The sequence below is a fragment of the Mucor mucedo genome (genome assembly GCF_025094135.1).
Source record: "Mucor mucedo strain NRRL 3635 chromosome Unknown EV154scaffold_53, whole genome shotgun sequence".
Lineage (NCBI taxonomy): Eukaryota > Fungi > Mucoromycota > Mucoromycetes > Mucorales > Mucoraceae > Mucor > Mucor mucedo.
Genome location: NW_026252337.1, coordinates 118,406 through 138,534, shown reverse-complemented (window position 1 = coordinate 138,534; position 20,129 = coordinate 118,406). Strand labels below are relative to the sequence as shown.

General features: G+C 36.4%; 10 protein-coding genes across 10 annotated transcripts; 4 read left to right on the top strand and 6 right to left on the bottom strand.

Moving 5' to 3' along the window:
* Positions 1-1,728: 1,728 nt before the first annotated feature.
* EV154DRAFT_421854 (uncharacterized protein) lies at positions 1,729-2,414 on the top strand (the record flags this gene model as incomplete). Its single annotated transcript, XM_051596057.1, has 3 exons — positions 1,729-1,967; positions 2,023-2,219; positions 2,284-2,414. Coding segments are annotated over 3 exons (567 nt in total), but the record flags the coding sequence as incomplete, so codon positions are not given.
* A 451-nt stretch (positions 2,415-2,865) lies between these two features.
* Positions 2,866-4,446, bottom strand: EV154DRAFT_510991 (uncharacterized protein). The gene is made up of 2 exons (XM_051601764.1): positions 3,884-4,446; positions 2,866-3,822 (listed from the first exon to the last, which is right to left on the bottom strand). The coding sequence occupies exons 1-2, from the start codon at positions 4,431-4,433 to the stop codon at positions 3,134-3,136; spliced, it is 1,239 nt and encodes a 412-aa protein (XP_051457029.1). The 5' UTR covers positions 4,434-4,446; the 3' UTR covers positions 2,866-3,133.
* A 1,050-nt stretch (positions 4,447-5,496) lies between these two features.
* Positions 5,497-6,129, bottom strand: EV154DRAFT_421746 (uncharacterized protein; the record flags this gene model as incomplete). Its single annotated transcript, XM_051596049.1, has 1 exon — positions 5,497-6,129. One exon carries the CDS (start codon positions 6,127-6,129, stop codon positions 5,497-5,499), a length of 633 nt encoding a protein of 210 aa, XP_051457028.1.
* A 1,707-nt stretch (positions 6,130-7,836) lies between these two features.
* On the top strand, positions 7,837-10,052 carry EV154DRAFT_510984 (uncharacterized protein; the record flags this gene model as incomplete). The annotated part of the gene is made up of 5 exons (XM_051601763.1): positions 7,837-8,387; positions 8,464-8,631; positions 8,705-8,775; positions 8,854-8,905; positions 8,999-10,052. Coding segments are annotated over exons 1-5 (1,381 nt in total), but the record flags the coding sequence as incomplete, so codon positions are not given.
* On the bottom strand, positions 10,013-10,752 carry EV154DRAFT_510983 (acyl-CoA N-acyltransferase). Its single transcript, XM_051601762.1, has 2 exons — positions 10,473-10,752; positions 10,013-10,412 (listed from the first exon to the last, which is right to left on the bottom strand). Exons 1-2 carry the CDS (start codon positions 10,609-10,611, stop codon positions 10,078-10,080), a joined length of 474 nt encoding a protein of 157 aa, XP_051457026.1. The 5' UTR covers positions 10,612-10,752; the 3' UTR covers positions 10,013-10,077.
* EV154DRAFT_544026 (scaffold protein Nfu/NifU N terminal-domain-containing protein) lies at positions 10,746-11,642 on the top strand (the record flags this gene model as incomplete). Its single annotated transcript, XM_051604576.1, has 2 exons — positions 10,746-10,953; positions 11,011-11,642. The coding sequence occupies exons 1-2, from the start codon at positions 10,788-10,790 to the stop codon at positions 11,640-11,642; spliced, it is 798 nt and encodes a 265-aa protein (XP_051457025.1). The 5' UTR covers positions 10,746-10,787.
* EV154DRAFT_510980 (Prefoldin subunit-domain-containing protein) lies at positions 11,642-12,310 on the bottom strand. The gene is made up of 3 exons (XM_051601761.1): positions 12,175-12,310; positions 11,986-12,111; positions 11,642-11,929 (listed from the first exon to the last, which is right to left on the bottom strand). Exons 1-3 carry the CDS (start codon positions 12,190-12,192, stop codon positions 11,666-11,668), a joined length of 408 nt encoding a protein of 135 aa, XP_051457024.1. The 5' UTR covers positions 12,193-12,310; the 3' UTR covers positions 11,642-11,665.
* Positions 12,311-14,519, bottom strand: EV154DRAFT_510977 (cytochrome P450). Its single transcript, XM_051601760.1, is given in 9 exon segments — positions 12,311-12,373; positions 12,391-12,618; positions 12,678-12,826; positions 12,882-13,304; positions 13,364-13,711; positions 13,779-13,834; positions 13,908-14,056; positions 14,108-14,214; positions 14,273-14,519. The coding sequence occupies 8 exon segments, from the start codon at positions 14,405-14,407 to the stop codon at positions 12,429-12,431; spliced, it is 1,557 nt and encodes a 518-aa protein (XP_051457023.1). The 5' UTR covers positions 14,408-14,519; the 3' UTR covers positions 12,311-12,373; positions 12,391-12,428.
* Positions 14,520-17,217: 2,698 nt separating this feature from the next.
* EV154DRAFT_482027 (uncharacterized protein) lies at positions 17,218-17,872 on the bottom strand (the record flags this gene model as incomplete). The annotated part of the gene is made up of 4 exons (XM_051598444.1): positions 17,218-17,507; positions 17,607-17,608; positions 17,690-17,753; positions 17,851-17,872. 4 exons carry the CDS (start codon positions 17,870-17,872, stop codon positions 17,218-17,220), a joined length of 378 nt encoding a protein of 125 aa, XP_051457022.1.
* A 424-nt stretch (positions 17,873-18,296) lies between these two features.
* Positions 18,297-19,788, top strand: EV154DRAFT_421806 (uncharacterized protein; the record flags this gene model as incomplete). Its single annotated transcript, XM_051596053.1, has 6 exons — positions 18,297-18,348; positions 18,415-18,513; positions 18,590-18,635; positions 18,758-18,808; positions 18,868-19,086; positions 19,161-19,788. 6 exons carry the CDS (start codon positions 18,297-18,299, stop codon positions 19,786-19,788), a joined length of 1,095 nt encoding a protein of 364 aa, XP_051457021.1.
* Positions 19,789-20,129: the final 341 nt, after the last annotated feature.

Sequence of the window (20,129 nt, the reverse complement as noted above, 5' to 3'; positions counted from 1 at the left end):
GAAGTTTAGTATCAGAAGACAAGACTAGTTCAACCATTTGAAGACAATTCCTTCATAAAATTTTTGCGATCATAAGTAGAACTCATTTTGAGATGATCATTAGACGAGTAATGAATACCAATAGATACTACAATCGGTAAAACATGATAGTGTTCCCGAATTGATAACGACTATTTAATGCATCTTCTAAAAGCTTATGTTATCAGTGTGTTAAACCTCAATTAAGATCAGAGGAATGTCTTTTGTTCCATTTCATTTCTGTCTGTCGGGCAGTATAGAACATCAGACTTAGTATAGTCGGGCCATTCTGCTGGCTTTTTTACGCACTGGTTTTTTGCACCTTCACCTAAGTAAGCTAGTCATAGTTGATGATTGTTCCAGAATATCTTCAATATTTATGGTTATGCTTACCAATAACGTTTGTTATTGAAAAGACGTACTAAACGGTGGGATGTGGTGCGATCAAAACTGACACAAAGGATGGGAGGTCACTATCATATATCATATACTAGCCGTAGCCGTAATATCGCAATGTATCATTTCCATTTAAACAACAAGAGATAATAATCTAGCGTTTCTTGAAAAAAACAAAATTTATTATAAACAAACCTTTTTTACAATGCTGATTACTTTCATTCTAAAAAATAGAAACAAGTATGTTAATGTTAGTTAAAGAAAAGAAAAAGGAAAAAAAAAAAGTGTGTGAACGAGTCTTATTTATATACTGATAAACAAGAGCTGGATTATGTCAGGATTATTTATTTGTTTGTTTGTTCATCCATAATGTTTGGGCCTTTACTTAAAATAGAATATTTGCAGATAGCGTCAAGCTTGCACAGTTGTCCTCGTCGTGTTTCATGCGATTAAATATTGCTAATACATCTTAACCGTATGATACATATTCAGATGTGACTGTATATAAGCAATGTTGAACTTTTTAACTGTTTATCAGCGTTTAGTAGTATGTATCGATAGTAAAGCATACTTTGTGTGAAAAAAACTGATCATCCTATGAAGTTTAGAAAGGGTTGAGATGATGTGGCACGTCAATGGACGCAAACCTTTTTTCTTTAGACTACAGTAGTAAATAAGCTGCGGGAAATTGATCTTTGGTAAATCAGACAGAGTGTAAAAATTTACATTAAGCCTCGTTTTATTGTCAAAGAGCCAATAAAATCACATAGTAAGATAGAATACCACCCATATCCTTTATGTATATAATGGAAGCGTTCTCTCTTCGTATCCAAAAAAAAATGACACAGACAAATTAGGAAAGACTAGTGACTTATCCAATTTTGGAATATAGACGCAACCACAATGTGAATGTACTACACGCAGAAAAAGGTCATACCAATGTTGCTGCACGAGTGCCATCATTTGTAATCACGAAATGATTGAGCTATTTCACATGTAGATTAAAAAATGAGCATGAGGTATACCTCTCCTTCCAATGATGATAAAAAAAGCATGTATATAGCAATATGAGAGTGTGATTTATCTTGCATTGTGGTTTTTTATTTAGATCCATGCAAGGTGTTGTAGAAACACACATGCAAAGGGGCGTCTGGGACAAACCTTCGGTCCTTTAGATTACCCGACATGAACATTCTTCCCATTTGGGGCACAATAAAAAAAAAAGAAAGTCTTTTTGTTTTTATAGTATGGCCCAACTTGCAGGTATAAGAAAAATAGACGATCTTCTTGTTTTTGGTAATTAGCTAATAAAAACTAGTGTTTAAAAAGTTATGCTTCAACTTGAATCAACATGATGCGCTTCATATTCCTTCACCTGCGCAACAAAAACGACGAGCGGCTGTAGCTGCCATTGTACGCTGGAAAACTCCCCAAGTCTGTAAAACCTCAGCAGCGTCTGTGAGAACATTAGATGAATTTTTTCAACAAGATTGGGTGCGTGATGGAGAAGCCGAGATCTTGTACATGAAACGAACCAGTCGCAAAGGAGACAGGTAATTGACAGGGTACTGGAGTCATGACATTCAACTCACATGTACTGGCTTTTAGATGGTCAGGTCATGTTTCTTTTGTGGGGGGTAAAAATGAGCCGGGGGAGACTGACAGAGAGACGGTTGAACGAGAAGTGATGGAGGAAATTGGCGTGGATCTATCGAGCTCTGATTATATACCTCTTGGTCAATTGGATGAACGACAAGTCACTTCCTTACGAGATAACAAATTGTTAATGATGTTGATACCCTTTGGTAAAGTAAGCCTATAATTGTTATACACATGGATTCCAAAACGACTCATCATCACTCCTAATAGTCTATTTGCAAGTGGTACCTGAATCTCCAGTGTTTGAACTTCAGGAATCAGAAGTAGCAGCAGTACAATGTAAAGTATATATAGAAAAAAGACACGTGTGGGTAACTAAACAAGGTCTCTGTTCTACATGAACAATCTAGGGGTCCCATTGTCTTTCTTTCTTGCCACAGAGCTGTCCTATCCGACACAGTATATTACTGAGCCACTTATGCCTATTCGCTCTTATCCCTTACTCAGACCCTGGATGAATTGGGTGATGGGATCTGTGTCCTTTGCAGCTGTGGACCTCTCACCTCAGTTTCGTTTATGGGGATTGACTTTATTGATGACACGCGATCTGGTTCAATTCGCTGGAAAAGAACAAGATTTGGCTTTTGTTCGACTGGTGAATCAACCTCCCGTTTATTCTCGACGGGATATTGGATGGCTAGTGCGGTTGATTACCTATATATCCATGTACAGTAAGGAAAAAGAGGAGTGGGACAAGGTTTATTTCCGTTCCATCAGGAAGGCAGTGGTGGTAGCAGTTTTATTAAGATTAGGTTTTACAAGTGTAATATTTACATGGTTGTTTAAAAAATAAACAGTATTACAAGATTTTTTTTGGAGTGTGTAAAGGTATTAAAAAAGGGTAGTAGTAGTATTAGTTGTAATAGTAGTAATAGCAGTAATATTAGAGTAGTAGTAGTAGTAGTTGTAGTGGTAGTAAGAAAAAGAAATGCTGAAAAAGTGAGTGTGTGTGTTGCAAAAGGGAGATTAGGAATGGATGTACAAATAAAGAAGCGATAAAAGGTGATACAAATTAGATCGTTTTTTTTTTTCATCTATGCACCATGTGATGATGTTTTGTTTAGGAAGTTTTGTTGTTATTACTGAAACCAAAATGGTGGAGTGATGGAGAATGAGGTGTGATAGGCGATTGAGGTTCTGAAGTAGGTGACCAGTAACCGGATGAAGGAGCAGATGAACAAGTAGGTGATAAAGCAGGTGACTCCATCATTTCACCATTTGTCATTTCCAATCGTAAAGGTTCAGGCTTATGACGATGTACATTGATTTCCTTCATGACAGCCTCCTCATCGAATACACGATGATATTCCTCTGTATCGTGCTCAATACTATACATGTATGATCGAAATCCACCTTTGGTGATGCCAAGATATCCAAGACGTGTGCGAGTATCTGGGTTTAATTTAGGTAAAAAGTTTTGTGCGACGGCGTAAGCCAAGATGGCATAGATCGAACCGCCCACCAAATCAATCATGTAATGATGAGTCAAATACATGGTGGCAAACCACATCCACAAGACATACAATACACAAAAGGGTTTCATACGGGGGAATAAGTACGCAAAGAATAACATTTCAATGGTGGCACATCCAGAATGGAGAGAAGGAAAGGCACCAAACACAAGTGGTGAAGACCCAAATGTGTTACCATACAAGTCTAAACCCAAGATTTTATCAATACGCAGTAATCCACCGGCATCACCAGGAATAGAATAATCGGCAGGAGCTGAACCATAGATAATCTCATACCCTATAAAATAGAACTTATAAATAAACACTAACTTTCATATGACTGGTTATTTTAAACTTACATGGAGATGCATTAGGGAAAAACAATTGGGTGAGAACCCCGGCAAGGTTCATGTAACCAAAGGCCTTTGCAAAGACGGGGAGAGAACCGGGAGGACCATAGATAAACATGAGAGTGGAAAAGACAAAGGGGAAAGTAAAGTGAAGAATACCGTAAGGAAACCAAGTCAGTATATCCAAGACAGGATGGGTATGTTTGGAGATGATTTCGGATAGGTTAGCACCGTAAAGGATACGCTCGAGGGTAGGTAGGAGGTTGACAAAGATGTGGGTAGGTCGATAATTGATAGGGATGAATTGGCAGGCATAAAATGTGATGAGCCATGTAAAAATGGGTAAAGCAGGTACTGTAAAACGTCTAATGTAAGGAATCCAGAATGAAGCGATAAATAAGCTGGATAATAAGATGCGTGGGAGGAGCGATGGACTTTCAATTAAGAAGAACGATGCGATCATAATCGTCGCAATCAATACATATTGAAGGTCATAGAATGTCCATTTTCGACTGTGTGGTAATTTCGATAATAGCGTATTTAATCTTGTCTTGAACATTTTTTTGAGAGGTATACAGAAAAAAAAAATACAAAAAAAAAAGACAGAAAAAAGAAAAACAATATTAAACCTCATCTAGTTGTGTTATATATATACTTTTTTTTTTTTTTTTTTTATATATATTATAAATATCGTGTGACAAGAAGGCCAATGTACACTATCGGTTTAACAATTCTCCTTGCCCTTATTTCTCTCTCAAGCTTTTTTTTTTTTTTGACGGTTCATGTACACACTGACGTAAACGGGAGGAAGGTCTTTATTTAGTAAAAGAAAAAAAATCCGGACTAGTTTACCCACTTTACCTTGTCAAGATAAATAATATCGAAACAAAACGGCTAATACATAACCGCGTTGACTAGACTCAAAAAATTCAAACAGAAACTCGAGAAAAGTGCAAGGTTGCACAGAAACTTTTTTTCACTCTCTAATCTGATATTATCCGTAACCCGAAAAAAACTTGCCTCATCATCGTGATGATTCATAAGAGTAAAGCTGATCGTTAGGGCGAGGCGTCTGTCCAATGACGTACCGAATATAGCTTAATTTTTTTTTTATTCTTTTATTTATTTTTGGCATGAGATCAGAACTAAAAAAAATAAAATGTAATTTACCTGGTATACACACACACATACACACATACAATACAAACCGTTATTAACTTGTTTAAATCCCAGTCTGATAAACTCTATCCATAAGAGGTACCCGACCGCATTAGGCGCCGAAAAAGCTCAGCAAATCAAAACCATGGCCAAACTTGCAGCAGATTTAATATCACATGGTGTTACGTGCTCCCTCTTTCTTTCCAAACAAAAAACCGGCGAAATAGAGCCGCCCACCCAATCAAATTTCCCCGGTACCTGACCCATACTGGCTTTATTGTATCTCCGTGAGGTTGCCCAAAAAAGTGAGATGATTCCGCCATGGCAAATAAGGTTTGGAGAAGCAGATGTAACCATACAAAAAAAAAAGACATGATAATAAAAAAAAAAGGATCCAAATATTTATTGATAATGGAGATGCATGAAAAGAATGATATATATGAGACATAACAATGATGTTCTATTTAATGATGGTCTTCCACCACTACCATAGCACTGGGAATGGGTTCACCTTCCAACTTGAATTCCCAACCTGCTTCCGTCTCGACGGCCGTACCGTAACCATTGATGCCTAATTCTGAATTAACCCATTGAAAGGGGACAGACGGAGACTGAACAACCAACCAATAAAGTTTGGATTTCTGAAGCACAATCGTCTTTTCCGGTGTCCATTCCAGCACATTAAAGACATCCTCCTCGTCTTCCCTGTCACTTTTCACAAGGGCCGTTTCAACACAAGCATCCATATCGGGTACTTGGGGTCTTCCTAACCCAAATCGTTGCTTTTTACTGCCACACACCGATAAGCTTGCCTCTACCACCGTGGTATTGGTGACGGTTGTCACGGGTAATTGGACATTCACCAGATGAACATGACGATTTGGGAATAACCGATCCCACCAGCTTTCTCCACCCGTTGTGGTCATATGCTCTCTATCCATATGTTTCACAGAACTACTTGCAGGATTGGGAGAAAATGCAGTTGCTGCGGCTTTTCCAGGAGTGATCGCGAGACCCGATACGTTGCCGGCAGGAGGAAAGCCTGTGTGTAAAACAATATGTGATTTTTGTTGTGGTTGTTGTTGGATAAATAACATTTCATCACCGGTTTCTTGCTGACAGAGAGGCCCAAAGGAGTGTACCACAAGTCCCATTAGAACCATACTCAAGATACCTCGACGTACCCATTTCCAACGTTTTTGTTGTTGTTGTTGTTGTTGTTGTTGCTGCTGTTGCTGATGAACTGCAACTGGGATATCATGGCTTGATGTGTACTCTTGCTTTTCTTTCATTTCTTTGCTAAAAGGAAAAAAGAAAATTAAAAAAAGGAAAGGAGAGACTTTTTAAATGGTAAAAACATAAAAAAGTGACCGTTTCAACTAGGCATCACGAGTGAGGCACTTTTTCTTTAGCGCATAAAATTTAACTGCAAGGAGCTGATTTTAGAAATTACTGTGCTTTTGAACAACCAATAATAGTGGCAAGTTAAATCCACCACAACCAGGTTATAATAAATCTGCTGTTGTACCTATATATCAAACCAACTATGAATTTCTTGGAGAAATCCATCATATACCAGCTCTGATTTGATTTGTAAAACACAAAAGAATCAAGATGATTAAATGACGAATCTATCTTATAAGTCGAGTAACACAACGTATTACCCGACATATTACGAAACACTTTGCACTTAAGCACTATAAAAGGCTGCACTGTTAGTGCTGGATCTTGATTCGTTCTTACTATATTGACTAGTCAGATACGCCACATATTTTTTGTCTTCTGACGTCAAGTTCGGCATTGCTTTTTAGATTAATTTTTATCTGGTTCTCCCTGTTTTCACAGATTGATTGAAAGACTTTACAGTAAAATTATTGGAGCCGTAGTAGATAGATGATGTCGAGAGACTTTATAAAGCAAAAGCTGCTAAAGGTTCTAGTTTTTCAGTTGACAACATTGTTTATAATGTAAACAAACAGCTCTTGGGGTTATAAGATGCATAGACTTTCTAGCCTACATGAATAATTTGCTGCTTGAGCTAGCTTTTTGGTTATAGTCGTCCACCATTTATTAGGATAATATGATATTTTACTAACCGATTGTCATAATGTGGATAAATTACAAATAAATAGAGGAATGATCTTAATTGACCGATAGTGGCTGCTAAACATTGTAGAGATGGACACCATTAACACAATTACCTCGTATAATTATCAATGTGGGTGATTATATGTCCTTAAAAACTTCATCATTGAAGTTCTTTGAAAAGGTTTGAATGATAGGGTCGAAAGAGCAGCAGACATTTTGTAATGTTGATACCCTTACTTCGATGGCAATGGAAATGTTTCTTTGGAACGTTTGAAGAATAATACTCAAACTTTTGCATGACTTTACTAAAAACATCAATCAATAAGATATATGCCTAGTTGCCTTTCTTTTTTGGGGGCCATTTTTAAAATCAAAAATCGATGGAAGTACAGCCATTTTAATTCGTTTAGATTTAGATGCCCGTTCACAGTGTCTTTAACTTTTGCGCACACACACATGGGGATCTCATTGCGGATCTTCAATGTAGTCATATCTCTCTCAACGGTTAGGTTGATAACTAAAAAAAAACCGGTGAGAAAAAGTTATCTGTGCCTAAAGCACTGAGTTACATTTTAGTCTTCATGCAAGAGTTACCTTCTGACCATGGTCGCACTCTAGAAAAAAAAAGGGCTTCTCTCTATCCGGTTAGTCAAGTAAAAAATGTCATATAAAAGGTAGAACTTTATAAACCAAATGGGATAACATATAATGTATGTATGTGTGTGTGTGTGTGTGACTTTAATACGTGGGATAGATCGATTCACGGTTTTGCTTTTATATCAATTTAAGCCAATCATCATGAACCAGCTCGTCTGATGGTTGGAAATAAACCCCGCTTCAGATTACCATATATAGAAACGATGAGAAGAGATACAAAAAAAAAGGGGGGGTTCCATCATTCATGAATAGCATGAATAATATGAAATCAAGTATTGCTTCAATTTTTTTTTAAAAAAATTGGCACGATCTCTAAGCAACAGAACGTATGAAAAACTAAGACAGACACATACATACACAAAGAGTGACGAGTTAAAAATAATATATGAATTATGTTTGTGTCGTATTAAATCAATTTAACCTTTTTCCTTTTTGTGCTTCTTTCTTTCTTTTTTTCTCTTATCCTCAAAAAAAAAATATGACTACTGCTGACGTTGTTCCTGTTTCTGCTCCTACTTTCACTAAGAACTTGAAGAAGCCTGACGATGCAGGCCATAAGAAGTTCTTGGAGGATTTGAATCAAAAGATTGATCTCTTGAAAAAGCAAAATGTAAGTTCATGTCATCATCATCATCTTTTTTTTATATATATATGTATAAATTTTGTACTAAACACGCGCTTATTAGGAAACTGTCAAGTCCAAGATTGAAAAGTTGGGTAAGCATGACCCCACACGTCGTGAAGACTTGAAGAACCAATTGAATGAAATCCGTGATAAACAATCGGAAATCAAGAAGAGTAAGAAGTCTGTCTATGAACAATTGGATGCCTTGAATGATTCCATCAAAAAGAAGGTAAGAAACATTTTTTTTGCATAATTGTATGGGGAAGGATATGTGAATTTAACTCCTTTTTGTATACTTTTAGGTTGGTAATGTAAAGTCTTTCCAAACAAAGGTTCCCTTCAAGTCCACTGAAGAAGTAGATCAACGTGTCAGGTAAAAAAAAAAAAAAAAAAAAAAAAAAAAAAAAATGTATACAAATACAGAAGGATATTCATAGTTTTTTTATTTAAGGGAACTTGAAATTCAAATTGAACGCGGTGTAAGATTAGTGGAAGAGAAAAAGGTAAGACAGTCCTTTCATTGAGACCAAAAAAAAAAAAAAAAAAAAAAAAAGAAAAGGTTGTGTATATGGCGTGTAACATTTATATCTATTTAGATTCTTCAAGAAATTTCCACCTTAAAACGCGGTCGTACTCAAGTCGAAGGTGTGAATGAACAACAAGACGCTATTGAAAGAGAGCGTACGTTTTACAATGAATTAAGAAAGAACGTTGATGATGGTGAGAACAAGCGTTTGAGTGATGAATATGAACTTTTGAATGAAGAACTCAAGACTTTGTTGACGGATGGTGCCAAACAACGCGATGAACGTAATAAGTTATATGATGAACGTACACGTATTAAGCTTCAATTGGATGAAGCTTTCAATACTTTACGTTCTTCTCGCGATGAACATCGTAAGGCGAACGATGAATACTATACTGCTGTACGTGAGGCGCGTGAAAGGAGAAAGGAAACTGAACGTCTTGATAAAATTAAACAAGAGGTTGAGAAACGTGAAGAAGTGGCTCGTCAAGAACTCGAATTGGCTTCTTTGCCTGCTTTTGAACAAGAAATCATTTTGTGTGACACTTTGTCTGCTTTCTTGCAAGGTTTCGTTGCCAAGGGAAATCTCCCTAATGGCGTAGCTGACCCCACAAACGCTGCTTTAAATGCGGCTACATTGGAGGCCAACAGTAATAATGCGCCTCAAGGTTTTGTTCTCAAAAAGAAGGAAGATGATGAAGTCTATTTCATGGGCGGTGGTAAGAACAAGAAGAAGGGAGGTGCTGCTAAGGCTCCCAAGGAAAAGAAGTCAGATATTTTGAAGTTACCTTTAGCTACAATGGAAGATTTCTTCCTAGTCAAAGTGACTGTCCCTACCAAGATCTCTGAAGTGCCTGCCACACTTGAAAAGTTGAAGGAGCGTAAAGATATCTACAAGGCAGAGCAGCCTAAAGTCACTGAAGCCAATAAGAAGAAGGCAGAGGAAAAAATTGCTGCCATGACAGCAGCAGCAGAAGCAGAAGCAGCCGCCAAAGAGCAAGAAAAGGAGGTTGTTACTGTTCAAATAGAATAAAAAAAAAATTCACATTATACACACACACACACACAAACACACACAAACACATTTCAGATACAAAATAAACATACTTTTTTTTTCTTTTCTCTTCATTTAATTTTACAAAAAAAAATCTATTGTTCGATGGTCATGGATAAAAGGTATGCGTCTCTAGGTTCGATATGTTTGTAATAATCCTTTTCGGTACTGACGATTTTAAAATCATGCTTCTTGTAAAAATCAACACCTTGATCGTTATTGGTTTGAACGTGCAAATAAACTTGAGAGATATCTTTAGCCAATTTAGCGTGTTCCAGAATATGTTGTAGCAATCGAGAACCTAAACCGAGACGACGATAAGGCTCTAAAACACCTAAAGTCATCATGTAAATTTTGAATTTTTCAGGGTTGCTTTCATCGGCTTCTTTACGGCAGCAGACAGTACCGACGCAGACATCGTTATAGTAAGCTTCAGGTAGGAGAGAGATGTAAGTTTCTTAATCTTGTTTTTTTTTTTGCATTCATGTACCTAATTTTGCGAATTCATCGGCTTCCAAGAGCTCGTTATAAAAGTTATCGCCATAGTTGACAGGAAATAATACTTTATGAAGGACTCTCACTTGACCCAAATTATTGGGAGTAACGTCTCCGAGGTCTGAACGTGACATTCTAAATAAAAAAAAAGTTTTTTTTTGGGTAAGGGGTAGAAATACGTTTAGTTGTTGTGCGTAAAGCTGAAATATTCAGATTTTATCAGGTTGTGACTGCAGCGTTATTTCCCCCATGAATAAAAAAAAAATGAAAAGGACGCTACTTTTCTTTTTTTACATACCTTATATTAAATATGACCTTTAGAATCATTGCATCCCAACTCAAGAGAGTAGCTATGCGTCCCGCTTTGTCCTCATGGACTAAGCCTACAGCAACTAGATCTTTAATGACAAGAAGCAACATGTGGAGTCATCGTATTAATAATCATAAAGTTGGCTCATTATTAGGCAGCCAACAAGGTAAGAAAGACTATGCAGAAAACTTTTAGGTTTTGTTTTTCTCATGAAAATCTATAGTTCGCACCATGTTTATTCAAACGGAACAAACACCCAACAATGATTCGCTTAAGTTTATTCCTGGTGTGCCCGTGTTGGGTAAAGGTTCTGCAGAATTTTTGGATGTACGTGCCTCCATGAAATCACCCCTCGCCAAGCAGTTGTTTAGTATTGACGGTGTTGTTGGTGTATTTTTTGGACCAGACTTTATTACCATTTCTAAAAGTGAAGGTACAGAATGGTCCTTGATGAAGCCCGATATTTATGCGGCGATTATGGATCATTTTGCATCAGGTCAATCGATTGTGTACGACGAGGATGATTTGGCAGCCAACGATACAGCCATCCACCCAGATGATTCTGAGGAGGTTCAGATGATTAAAGAGTTATTGGACACACGTATTCGACCTTCGATTCAAGAAGATGGCGGTGATATTGAATATTGTGGATTTGAAGAAGGTATCGTCAAGCTCAAATTAAAGGGTAGTTGTCGAGGCTGTGATAGTTCTACCATTACCCTCAAGAATGGTATCGAAAATATGCTGATGCATTATATCCCCGAAGTCCAAGGTGTCGAACAAATCATTGATGAAACCGAGGCCGTGGCACTTCAAGAATTTGACAAGCTCGAAAAGAAGTTGGGCGAGAAATAATTATAATAATAAAAAGTAAAAGTTTATTCTTTCTCCAAGTTGATGGCATTGCCGAACTTGGCGTACAATTCCTTTTTTAACCCTTCCATCTTGCCTTGAACAATTGTAATTTGATGCTTGACATCTTCTAATCGCAGGTTTAATTTCTCGGATTCCTTTTCCACCTTTTCAATGGCTTCGGCTGCAGTCACATGCACAAAAGCATCACCGACCTTGTAACGCACATGTTCATCCTCATCGGCCAACTCTAATTCCATGGCAACGTCATCCAAGTATTCCTTTTCTTGCTGTATAACACACGCTTTAGTTTCCTCCCTTCCTACAACTCGCAAACCACATTTACCTTGACTTTTTCATATTGATCTTCGAGATCATCAATCTTTGCGTTATATTTACTGAATTCATTGATTCTTTGTTGGTCAACCCAGGAAACCTCCACATCACCATCGGTCTCCTCCTTCTTGTTTAACTTTTTGTAACAAGACTTATGGTTAGGAATAGGAAACGTGCGAGAAACGCGCTGCACACTTACCATTTTAATATTGGACATTTTTGAGACTTATAAAAAAAGATGATGAATACTTGTTTAGCGCGTGCACCTTTTTTTTTCAAAAGAAAAACATGTTGGGGCCTGCCTGCTCCGCTTATTCAGGCACCGCACATCAGTCAGCCACTGTTTGGTTTGGCGTTGGGAATTCTTTATTGGGATTTTATAGGTATGTAAATAGGGGAAAATTGTAAATAGGGAAAAATTGTAAATAGGGAAAAATTGTAAATAAAAAGGACTTATAAGACTCTACGTCTCATCTTACAGTCAAAGGTATGCTTTGCAACAGCCAAAGTAATAAATGTTCTTAATTCAAGAGCATCCTCCATTTCAGAAGGAATAGCCACGAATTCGAAATGCTTCAAAAGTGCTGCTAAACACAATCGCATTTCCATCAAGGCAAAGTTCTTACCAATACAGTTTCTGGAACTACATGGAACATGTTAGCATACCATAGAAAAAAGCGCGTTCCATTATTCCCCACTTACCCAGCACTGAAAGCAAAAAAGGCGTCTAAATCATTGAATTCAGTGTCGTCTTGTTCTTCAGGGAGCCATCTTTCAGGCTTGAACTTGAATGGGTCAGGCCAGTACTTGCTACTTGTGTTGACATGATAAAGTGTGTTCATAATAACAGTCTATAAATTATGTTTGAGCTTTCTCTCGATAATTATCACACTAAATATAACTTACATCTTTTTCTAATTCCAGATCACCTAATCTGGTAGCTTTTTCAGTGATACGAGGAATAGCACCACCAGCAGCAGTAAAGACACGCATACTTTCATTTAAGACAGCATTTAAATAAGGAAGATGCTTGATTTGATCATGTTTAAAGATAGTTTGACCGGGAGCCAACTCAACGGTATCGATTTCGGCCACGAGTCGGGTCAAGGTATGAGGCTCACGGAGCAAACTGATGACTGTGAAACCCAAGGTATTACTTGTGGTTTCCGAACCAGCAACCAAGAAAAAACCGGTTTCGCTCATAATGGCAGCTGTATCTAAACGATCATTTTCGTTCTCGGCATCCTTGGCATCGATCAAAGACTGAAGAATATCTTGACGCTTGTTATCGGTATCTTGCATACGTTTTTCAATCATGTTTTTCAAGAACTACAAAGAAAGAAATGAAATGTGAGATTGCAAGTCGGTTTTCTTCTTCTCGTTCTTACATCTGTAATCTTGGGATTGGTTCTACCGCCGTTCTTTAAAAAGATTTTGAGAAAAGGAAACATGGCAGAAATAGCACTCTCTCTTAATTCGTCATTAATGGCTTGAGGAATAAAATGGCTGTTGTCTTCAATCATGTTAAACGAAGAACCGAAAGCAGTTTCACCAATGACATCCAAAGCATAACACTTGAATAAGGTCCAGATATCTACCTGACCAAAATTATCTGTGTCGTGCTTCTCAGCAATATCGCCGTCGATCTTTTCAATCAAGGAGTTGGCGACCTTACTCACATAAGGTTCGAGTGAGTTGAGGTATTTGATGGAAAAGGCAGGAGCAATCATTCTTCTCTACAAAAAATAAATCAAAATGTTGGCTTTTCTCTTTTCATTCTAATTAAACGCCATGTAAACTTACTCTCTTCTTATGCCATCCTTTGTCGGTTGCACTAAATACTGATAGCTTTCCGGTAGCTAAATATAAAAAAAACTTGAGTGAGTACAAGGTACGACCAACCTGTTAAGAGAGTTGGAGCGGGAGGCTTACCTTGGATAATTTCATAGAAAGGACTCTTAGGATGATCCTCTGTGACAAGTACTTGTCTCATTAAATCCTTGTTTGAAATGGCAATCTTTTTGGGACCAAGACGAACGATATCACCATAGATATCATGATAGTCTCTCAACCTTTTAAAACTTTTTTTTTTATATGAGTTTACTGTACATCCCTTGTACAAAAAAACATACCTTGTTCCTCTTGGAATATCTAAAAGAAGAAGAGGGATATCCATAAATCTTGTAATAAATGGGCCGGGAACATTAGAGAGAGTACCAAAGAAAGCGTCATATAATTTCTATTCGCAGAGTAAGTTCATCATGCATTTGTATTGTTTTTTTATTTTCGTAACTTACGTTGCCAACAAAATAGGTAGCCACAGAAATAGCAGTGATAGCTCCAATCTTCTCAGCATTGCCACCTTGAGAAAGATAAGCAAGTGCAGTTTGAGATGTTTCTTGAATCTGCTGTAACGTTGTATAGAAATCCATGATCAGAAAGTTTGTGTTTAAAAGAATAAGAAAATATGTCAAAATTGTCTTCCGCCCCTTCCTTTTTCAACCTCTTTGTGAGTTTGAAAAAAAAAAAAAAAAAAAAAAAAAAAAGGGTCACAACCCAGCTATTAAAAACACTGTATCTGTGCAACACTGTGTTCTCCGAGAGTATCTAAACGAATAGTAATTATATACAAGTGAGAGAGATAGAAACGCTTTCGAACAAGGTTTAATTGACATGATACCTAAGTGTAACATATAAACAATCGGGTGGTGAATAATATGATTAGAAATTTTTTGTTCAATTGTTTTTACTTTTTTTTCGATAAAACAAAAAAGAATGCACTTATGGGTACAAAAACAAATTCTAGTAAACGATAATTTTACTTCCATGATCAATACGTTGTTAACAATGATATAAAAAACGTCAAAAAACAAAAGTAAAAAAAAAAAAGCTTCTGTTTTATTTAATTTGTACGACATTCTTAGTCATACACAAAGCATTCTTCAATCGGGGTGTTGTCTAACCCTATAATACATCGAACGGCTGACAATCCGTAATCCTTTATTCACCTCTTACGGTATCTTTTTCCCTTCACCCCCCCCCTTCCCTTGCCCGCAACCTAATTTTTTTAAAAAATTATTTTCACATGCGTAAAAGAAGCTTAAATGTCAACAGCAACAAAAAAACTGTCCTACGCATTTTCGAGCCCTTTTTTGTAATTGGGTACATAAATAAGTAACAATCACAAAGCGATGGTCCTTGACATACAGAATTGAGGTGTGATGGTATCATTGACAAAAACAGAGGATGTGTGACGAAATATGACATGGCTCATAAAAAAAATGCGGGGTGATACTTGCTTGACAGTCGGCATTTTTTACTGAAGTGCATATAAATCTTTAAAAGAAATATGCATTCATTTAAGCGGTCCGTTAAATATCTGCAGAACCTTAATAATTGTTCATAGATATGTACAAGTTAACGTTGAGACATTTTAAATGAAAGGGATAGTTCAAACAACTCTATTTCCATCGCAAAGATAAAAAGTTTTTATATATCATAAGGGGTCATGGGTTAATTTTAACTTTAGAGAACCAAACATTATTAGCTTGGTGCTACGATTGTTGACAAAGACATAAATGTCGGCTAGTGATTAGATTTACCTTTGATTTTTTTTATGACAAGATAGGTAATGGTCTATGTCAACAAGATAGGAATAATGTTAACTTGGCTAACATACACTAGTTGTACAAATGAAGCATAAAATTCTTTCGCCACGTAAGACACTCTTCAAATCGAAAAAAACAAGTCTTATTCTTTGTAGTCACTCAAGAAGGCCTTTGTGATTCAAAACACCTTTTAAAAAATCCATAGGGTGTACCTTACACTGTATCAGTTACCAACTTTACAAGTCCATGCCAAAATAAGCAATAGGTTGTTTATATACAGACAACACCAAGTAAAGACCACAAAGACACTCTGTTTGTGGTATTTATTACCCTCTTTAAAACTGGAGTCTATAGTACTATCTGCAGTTGATCAAGAAAATCATAGACCAAATGTTTTCTTGTTCTCTTTGAACTTTCTTTTGATGAAGTTGTTGTCGCAATTTACATAGGGCTAATACGGATTTAGACTTAAGGAAGGGACAATTATTAGTATACAACAATCGTGATAGTGAACACCAGACTTTCATTACTCAACTTAGTCTTGTTACTAATAAAATGAAGTATTTCTGAAGTAATCTTGGACAATATAATATATGGATATGACAATTGAATGAAAACCCGTAGTAATACAATGGAAGACGAGAAAAATATAGTTCTTGATGATGTAAAAGAATAAAGTGTTTTAACGACGGATTTTATGTAGTAAGATGGGGTGATTTTATAACTATAAAAGACAGCAAGCAGCAAAAAAAAATAGCGGAGGGAATACTACTTGGTATCAATTACAAGATAAATCCTAATTTTAGGTAAAGACAATAAGTAAAAGAAAAGGGGGGATATTTATAAGAAAGATCCACTATTATGTGTAACATTAAGCAATATTATTATTGGCTGCAACACAACCATTAAAAATGCGCCCAAAAGCAATGTAAGCTTAAACATTATAAGGGTAGATAAAATTATTCTTTGCCGAAGGCGAGGCTTTTTTAAATAAAAAATTGGGCACCAATCAGGTTAATTTTTTTATCGGTTGAAAATATTTTCCAGTGATAAATGTTGTGGTTTGTGTGTATCTATATGTATAGAATCTCGTTTTGTTCGTACAATAAAGGAGTGAGCAGTTTTAGTTTTCAATCTTCATGTCCTTGTTCATACCCTTCAGTTGTTATAAACAAGTTACTATGGACATATCACGTCAGCCTGATCAAAACCTGAATTCCTCTGTTACTTGTGCTGATTGACATAACTTTCGGTGTTGGTAATAAGTTTAAGTATGTTAAGTTATAATACATTGCACTGAACTATGGGAAAGAACAGTATTGCGAAAACGGATCTGGAATTATAATACCAGTATAACATTTATTATTAAATGCCATAATTTCCTTATTTCAGATCAAGCAAATCTTGTAAAAATAACAGAGCACCCACCATACAACCATATACGAAGAGCAAATCCTCGGGTCATTCATGAATGAACCGAAAAACTTTTTTTTGAAAAATCAGGAAAAAACTAGGGAATTCTTCAGTAACATAACTATATAAAAACAGATATCTATCAATAGCTTAAGGCAGAGCGGTGCACAGGATTAAGAACTTTTTTTATTAAAATCCTCCATCGGTGACCAATAGAATGACTAATTGAGACTCAAAAAAGAGCAAAATATCAAACACCCAACCAATGCAAAACTCATAAAGCCCACAGGTCTGAGTGTGTTTTGTTCAGGGAATATGAACTCGTCGGTTCCTTGATAATAGTCATAAAATGTTACACCATTTCGACAATAGACCGTTTTGACAGTTTGAAAAGTAATGTTACACTGTAAATGAGATGACGGTACCTCGCTCAAGGAGAAGAGACAATATTTAAAATAGCCAGTATGTGAAACGATAATCTGATAGTTCAAGTGGATTCGATGGAAGGGTTCTCACAGTTTAAAAGAATGGGAAACGTGACTTTTTTACTAAGGGGAATGCCTCAGCCAAAAAACTATGTTGTACATGTTCGACCTTTTAGTAGGCTCACTTCTATATTTATACAAAACAGGTAATATAATATAAAAGTACGTGGAACAGAACGTGCTATTTGCGTAGAGAGATGTATATTACCGGCTGCGCCAACGTTTTATACTACACTTTTCTTGAAAAAGGGCATTTTCGCGCGAACTATTAACTCTTAAATATATTTTTTATGTTATATGTTCACTCAAGTCAAGTAAAACTGGGCGCATGTTGCATTGCATATTACCCAAGAAACAACTTTTTCTTACCTGTTACACGGGTGAATTTCATGGTTACATCCACTGCATCCAATCTCGGGAAAATCTTATTTTGAAAACAAGACTAGTTTGTTATTCAAAGGATTTACATAAAGATTGGAACCACTTTGGTTTGAAAGGAAAGAGAGGATAAATGATCCCAAAAAAAAAAACTTTTATTTCGACTGCGCCTCAACTGCTAAAAAAGAAATCATGTCAGTCCGGTGTCCTGTTTTTGGACAAGTAGTACAATAACAAAAAGTAGGTATATATGTGGGCTTTGTTTTTACTTTTTTTATCTTGATCTACTTTTCATCCTTTTTTAATTTTTTAATTTTTACATCAAAAAGATGGTTTCCAGGGAAAATCCGATTTTCAAAACCAAAGAATCTATGTTTACCATAGGTTTAGTTACATTTGAAGCCATTGTAATTTGTATTTTAGAAGGCATTGTAATTATGAATCATCTTGGCCTTGTTCAAAATTGTGCCATGGACAAACATGGCAAAGGTACTTTTATGACATATTTTTTTGAATAAGGATGTTAACACCTTCATCACCTTACCTCTCCTTTAGGTGTAAGTGAGTCTGATTTGATTTATCATTCTCTGTTTATAATCGCACAAGTATTTCAAGTAATTTTATGTGCAGATGCATTGTATCAAAGAAACACAGGTATGTAACTTGTATTTTCACGATCTTTCCGGGATCACTTGATTAATCCGGGGAAACCTTCTTTTGTCCTTTTTAGCTCAACTGTGTGCATTAATAACCTTTGGTCTCTCCGTTGTCAGTAAGTAACAGAAAAATAAAATAAGTTGAAAGCCAATAAAACACCTATTAATAGCCTATTTTTTTTAGTGTAATAAACAAAACGAAAATTTGATCAACAAAAAAAAAGACTAACCAATTTTTTTAGTTATGCTGGCATTCAGTTACAACAACATGTTATTTTAGAAAATGCAGTTTGGTTAGTACCAATATTTGTGGTTGTCATGATCTGTTTTAAAAACTTACAATTTATTACAGTGGAGAAGAAACCTTCTGGGTGCCTGTAGAACATCGCTGGACCGATGATCTGATGGGTATGAATACTGCTAAGTCTTTCTATGGAAATATCATGCGACCCGTAGAATACACAATTATTGCCATGATTCCTGTATTTTTTGTTATGTTGGCCTTTTTCGGTTGGCGCTTGCGTAAGCAATTTGCCTGGGATAATTATAGAAATTTCTCTGCTGATATGAGGTAACCCCCCTCTCTCTCTCTCCATTACGCACGTTTGTAAACAAATCATAGCTTACACACACTAAACTATATAGAGTCCGAAGCGCATTAATTATGACAAGTCTCTTGATGACATTACTTAAACTCGATTTCTTTTTTGTGTTCTCTTTTGCAGCACAATTAATCCCATCACAAGATTTGGGTTACGATGATTCTGTTACGGAAACCGTATTGGTGTTTGTTTTAGGCGGTGTCGGATTGGCTTTGGCATTGATCGCCGTCTACAGGGAGAACAAATATGCTATGGGTACTTTTATTGGGTGCGGAGTACTTGCCATCGCGTATTTTATTTATAGAATTGTTGTGATTGCGCGACCTCGTCCTGTCACAGACGATCCTTACCTTCACACTCGACAATTTTTAATTTTCACTACTGTGATAGCCGCAGCGCTTTTGCTGGGTACTATTATCGTTGCTTGCAAATGTTTCTGGAACGTACACAAAGGTCTCGTAATTTTCAAGGATACAGCCATGCACAAGAACAAAGTTTACGGAAATCAAGAAGCGGCGATTGATCATGATAGTTTAGATGATGGGTATGAAATGGCTTCTGGTAAACATGTGGCTCATAATGCCAGTAAAACTTTATTAGAAGTAGAACATTCACCAGAGCAACATTCCAAAACTCAACAAAATAACTCCAACATGTGGGCTATCGAATAGATAATGGTTTTTTTTTTCGTTGTTTGTAATAGTTTTGTTTAATATCTAATATCTACCTTCATTCCATTTCCCAATAAAAGTATAATTGGATTGTTATCACGGTCTGCAGGTATCTTTTTAATTAGAAGTGCTTTTTTGTTCATAGAAACATGAATTTAAAAAGGCCTTGTCCAATTGACTGTACTTGTAAGCCATACATTATGCGACTTTTTGATACCTATCGTCCCCATCACCACTTTGGGCTGAGACACGTTTTAAGTAGCCCAGAGCGTTTGATATACAAACATCTTTAACTATTGACCGAATATAATGGCGTTAGAATGGTATACCCCTACTCTTTT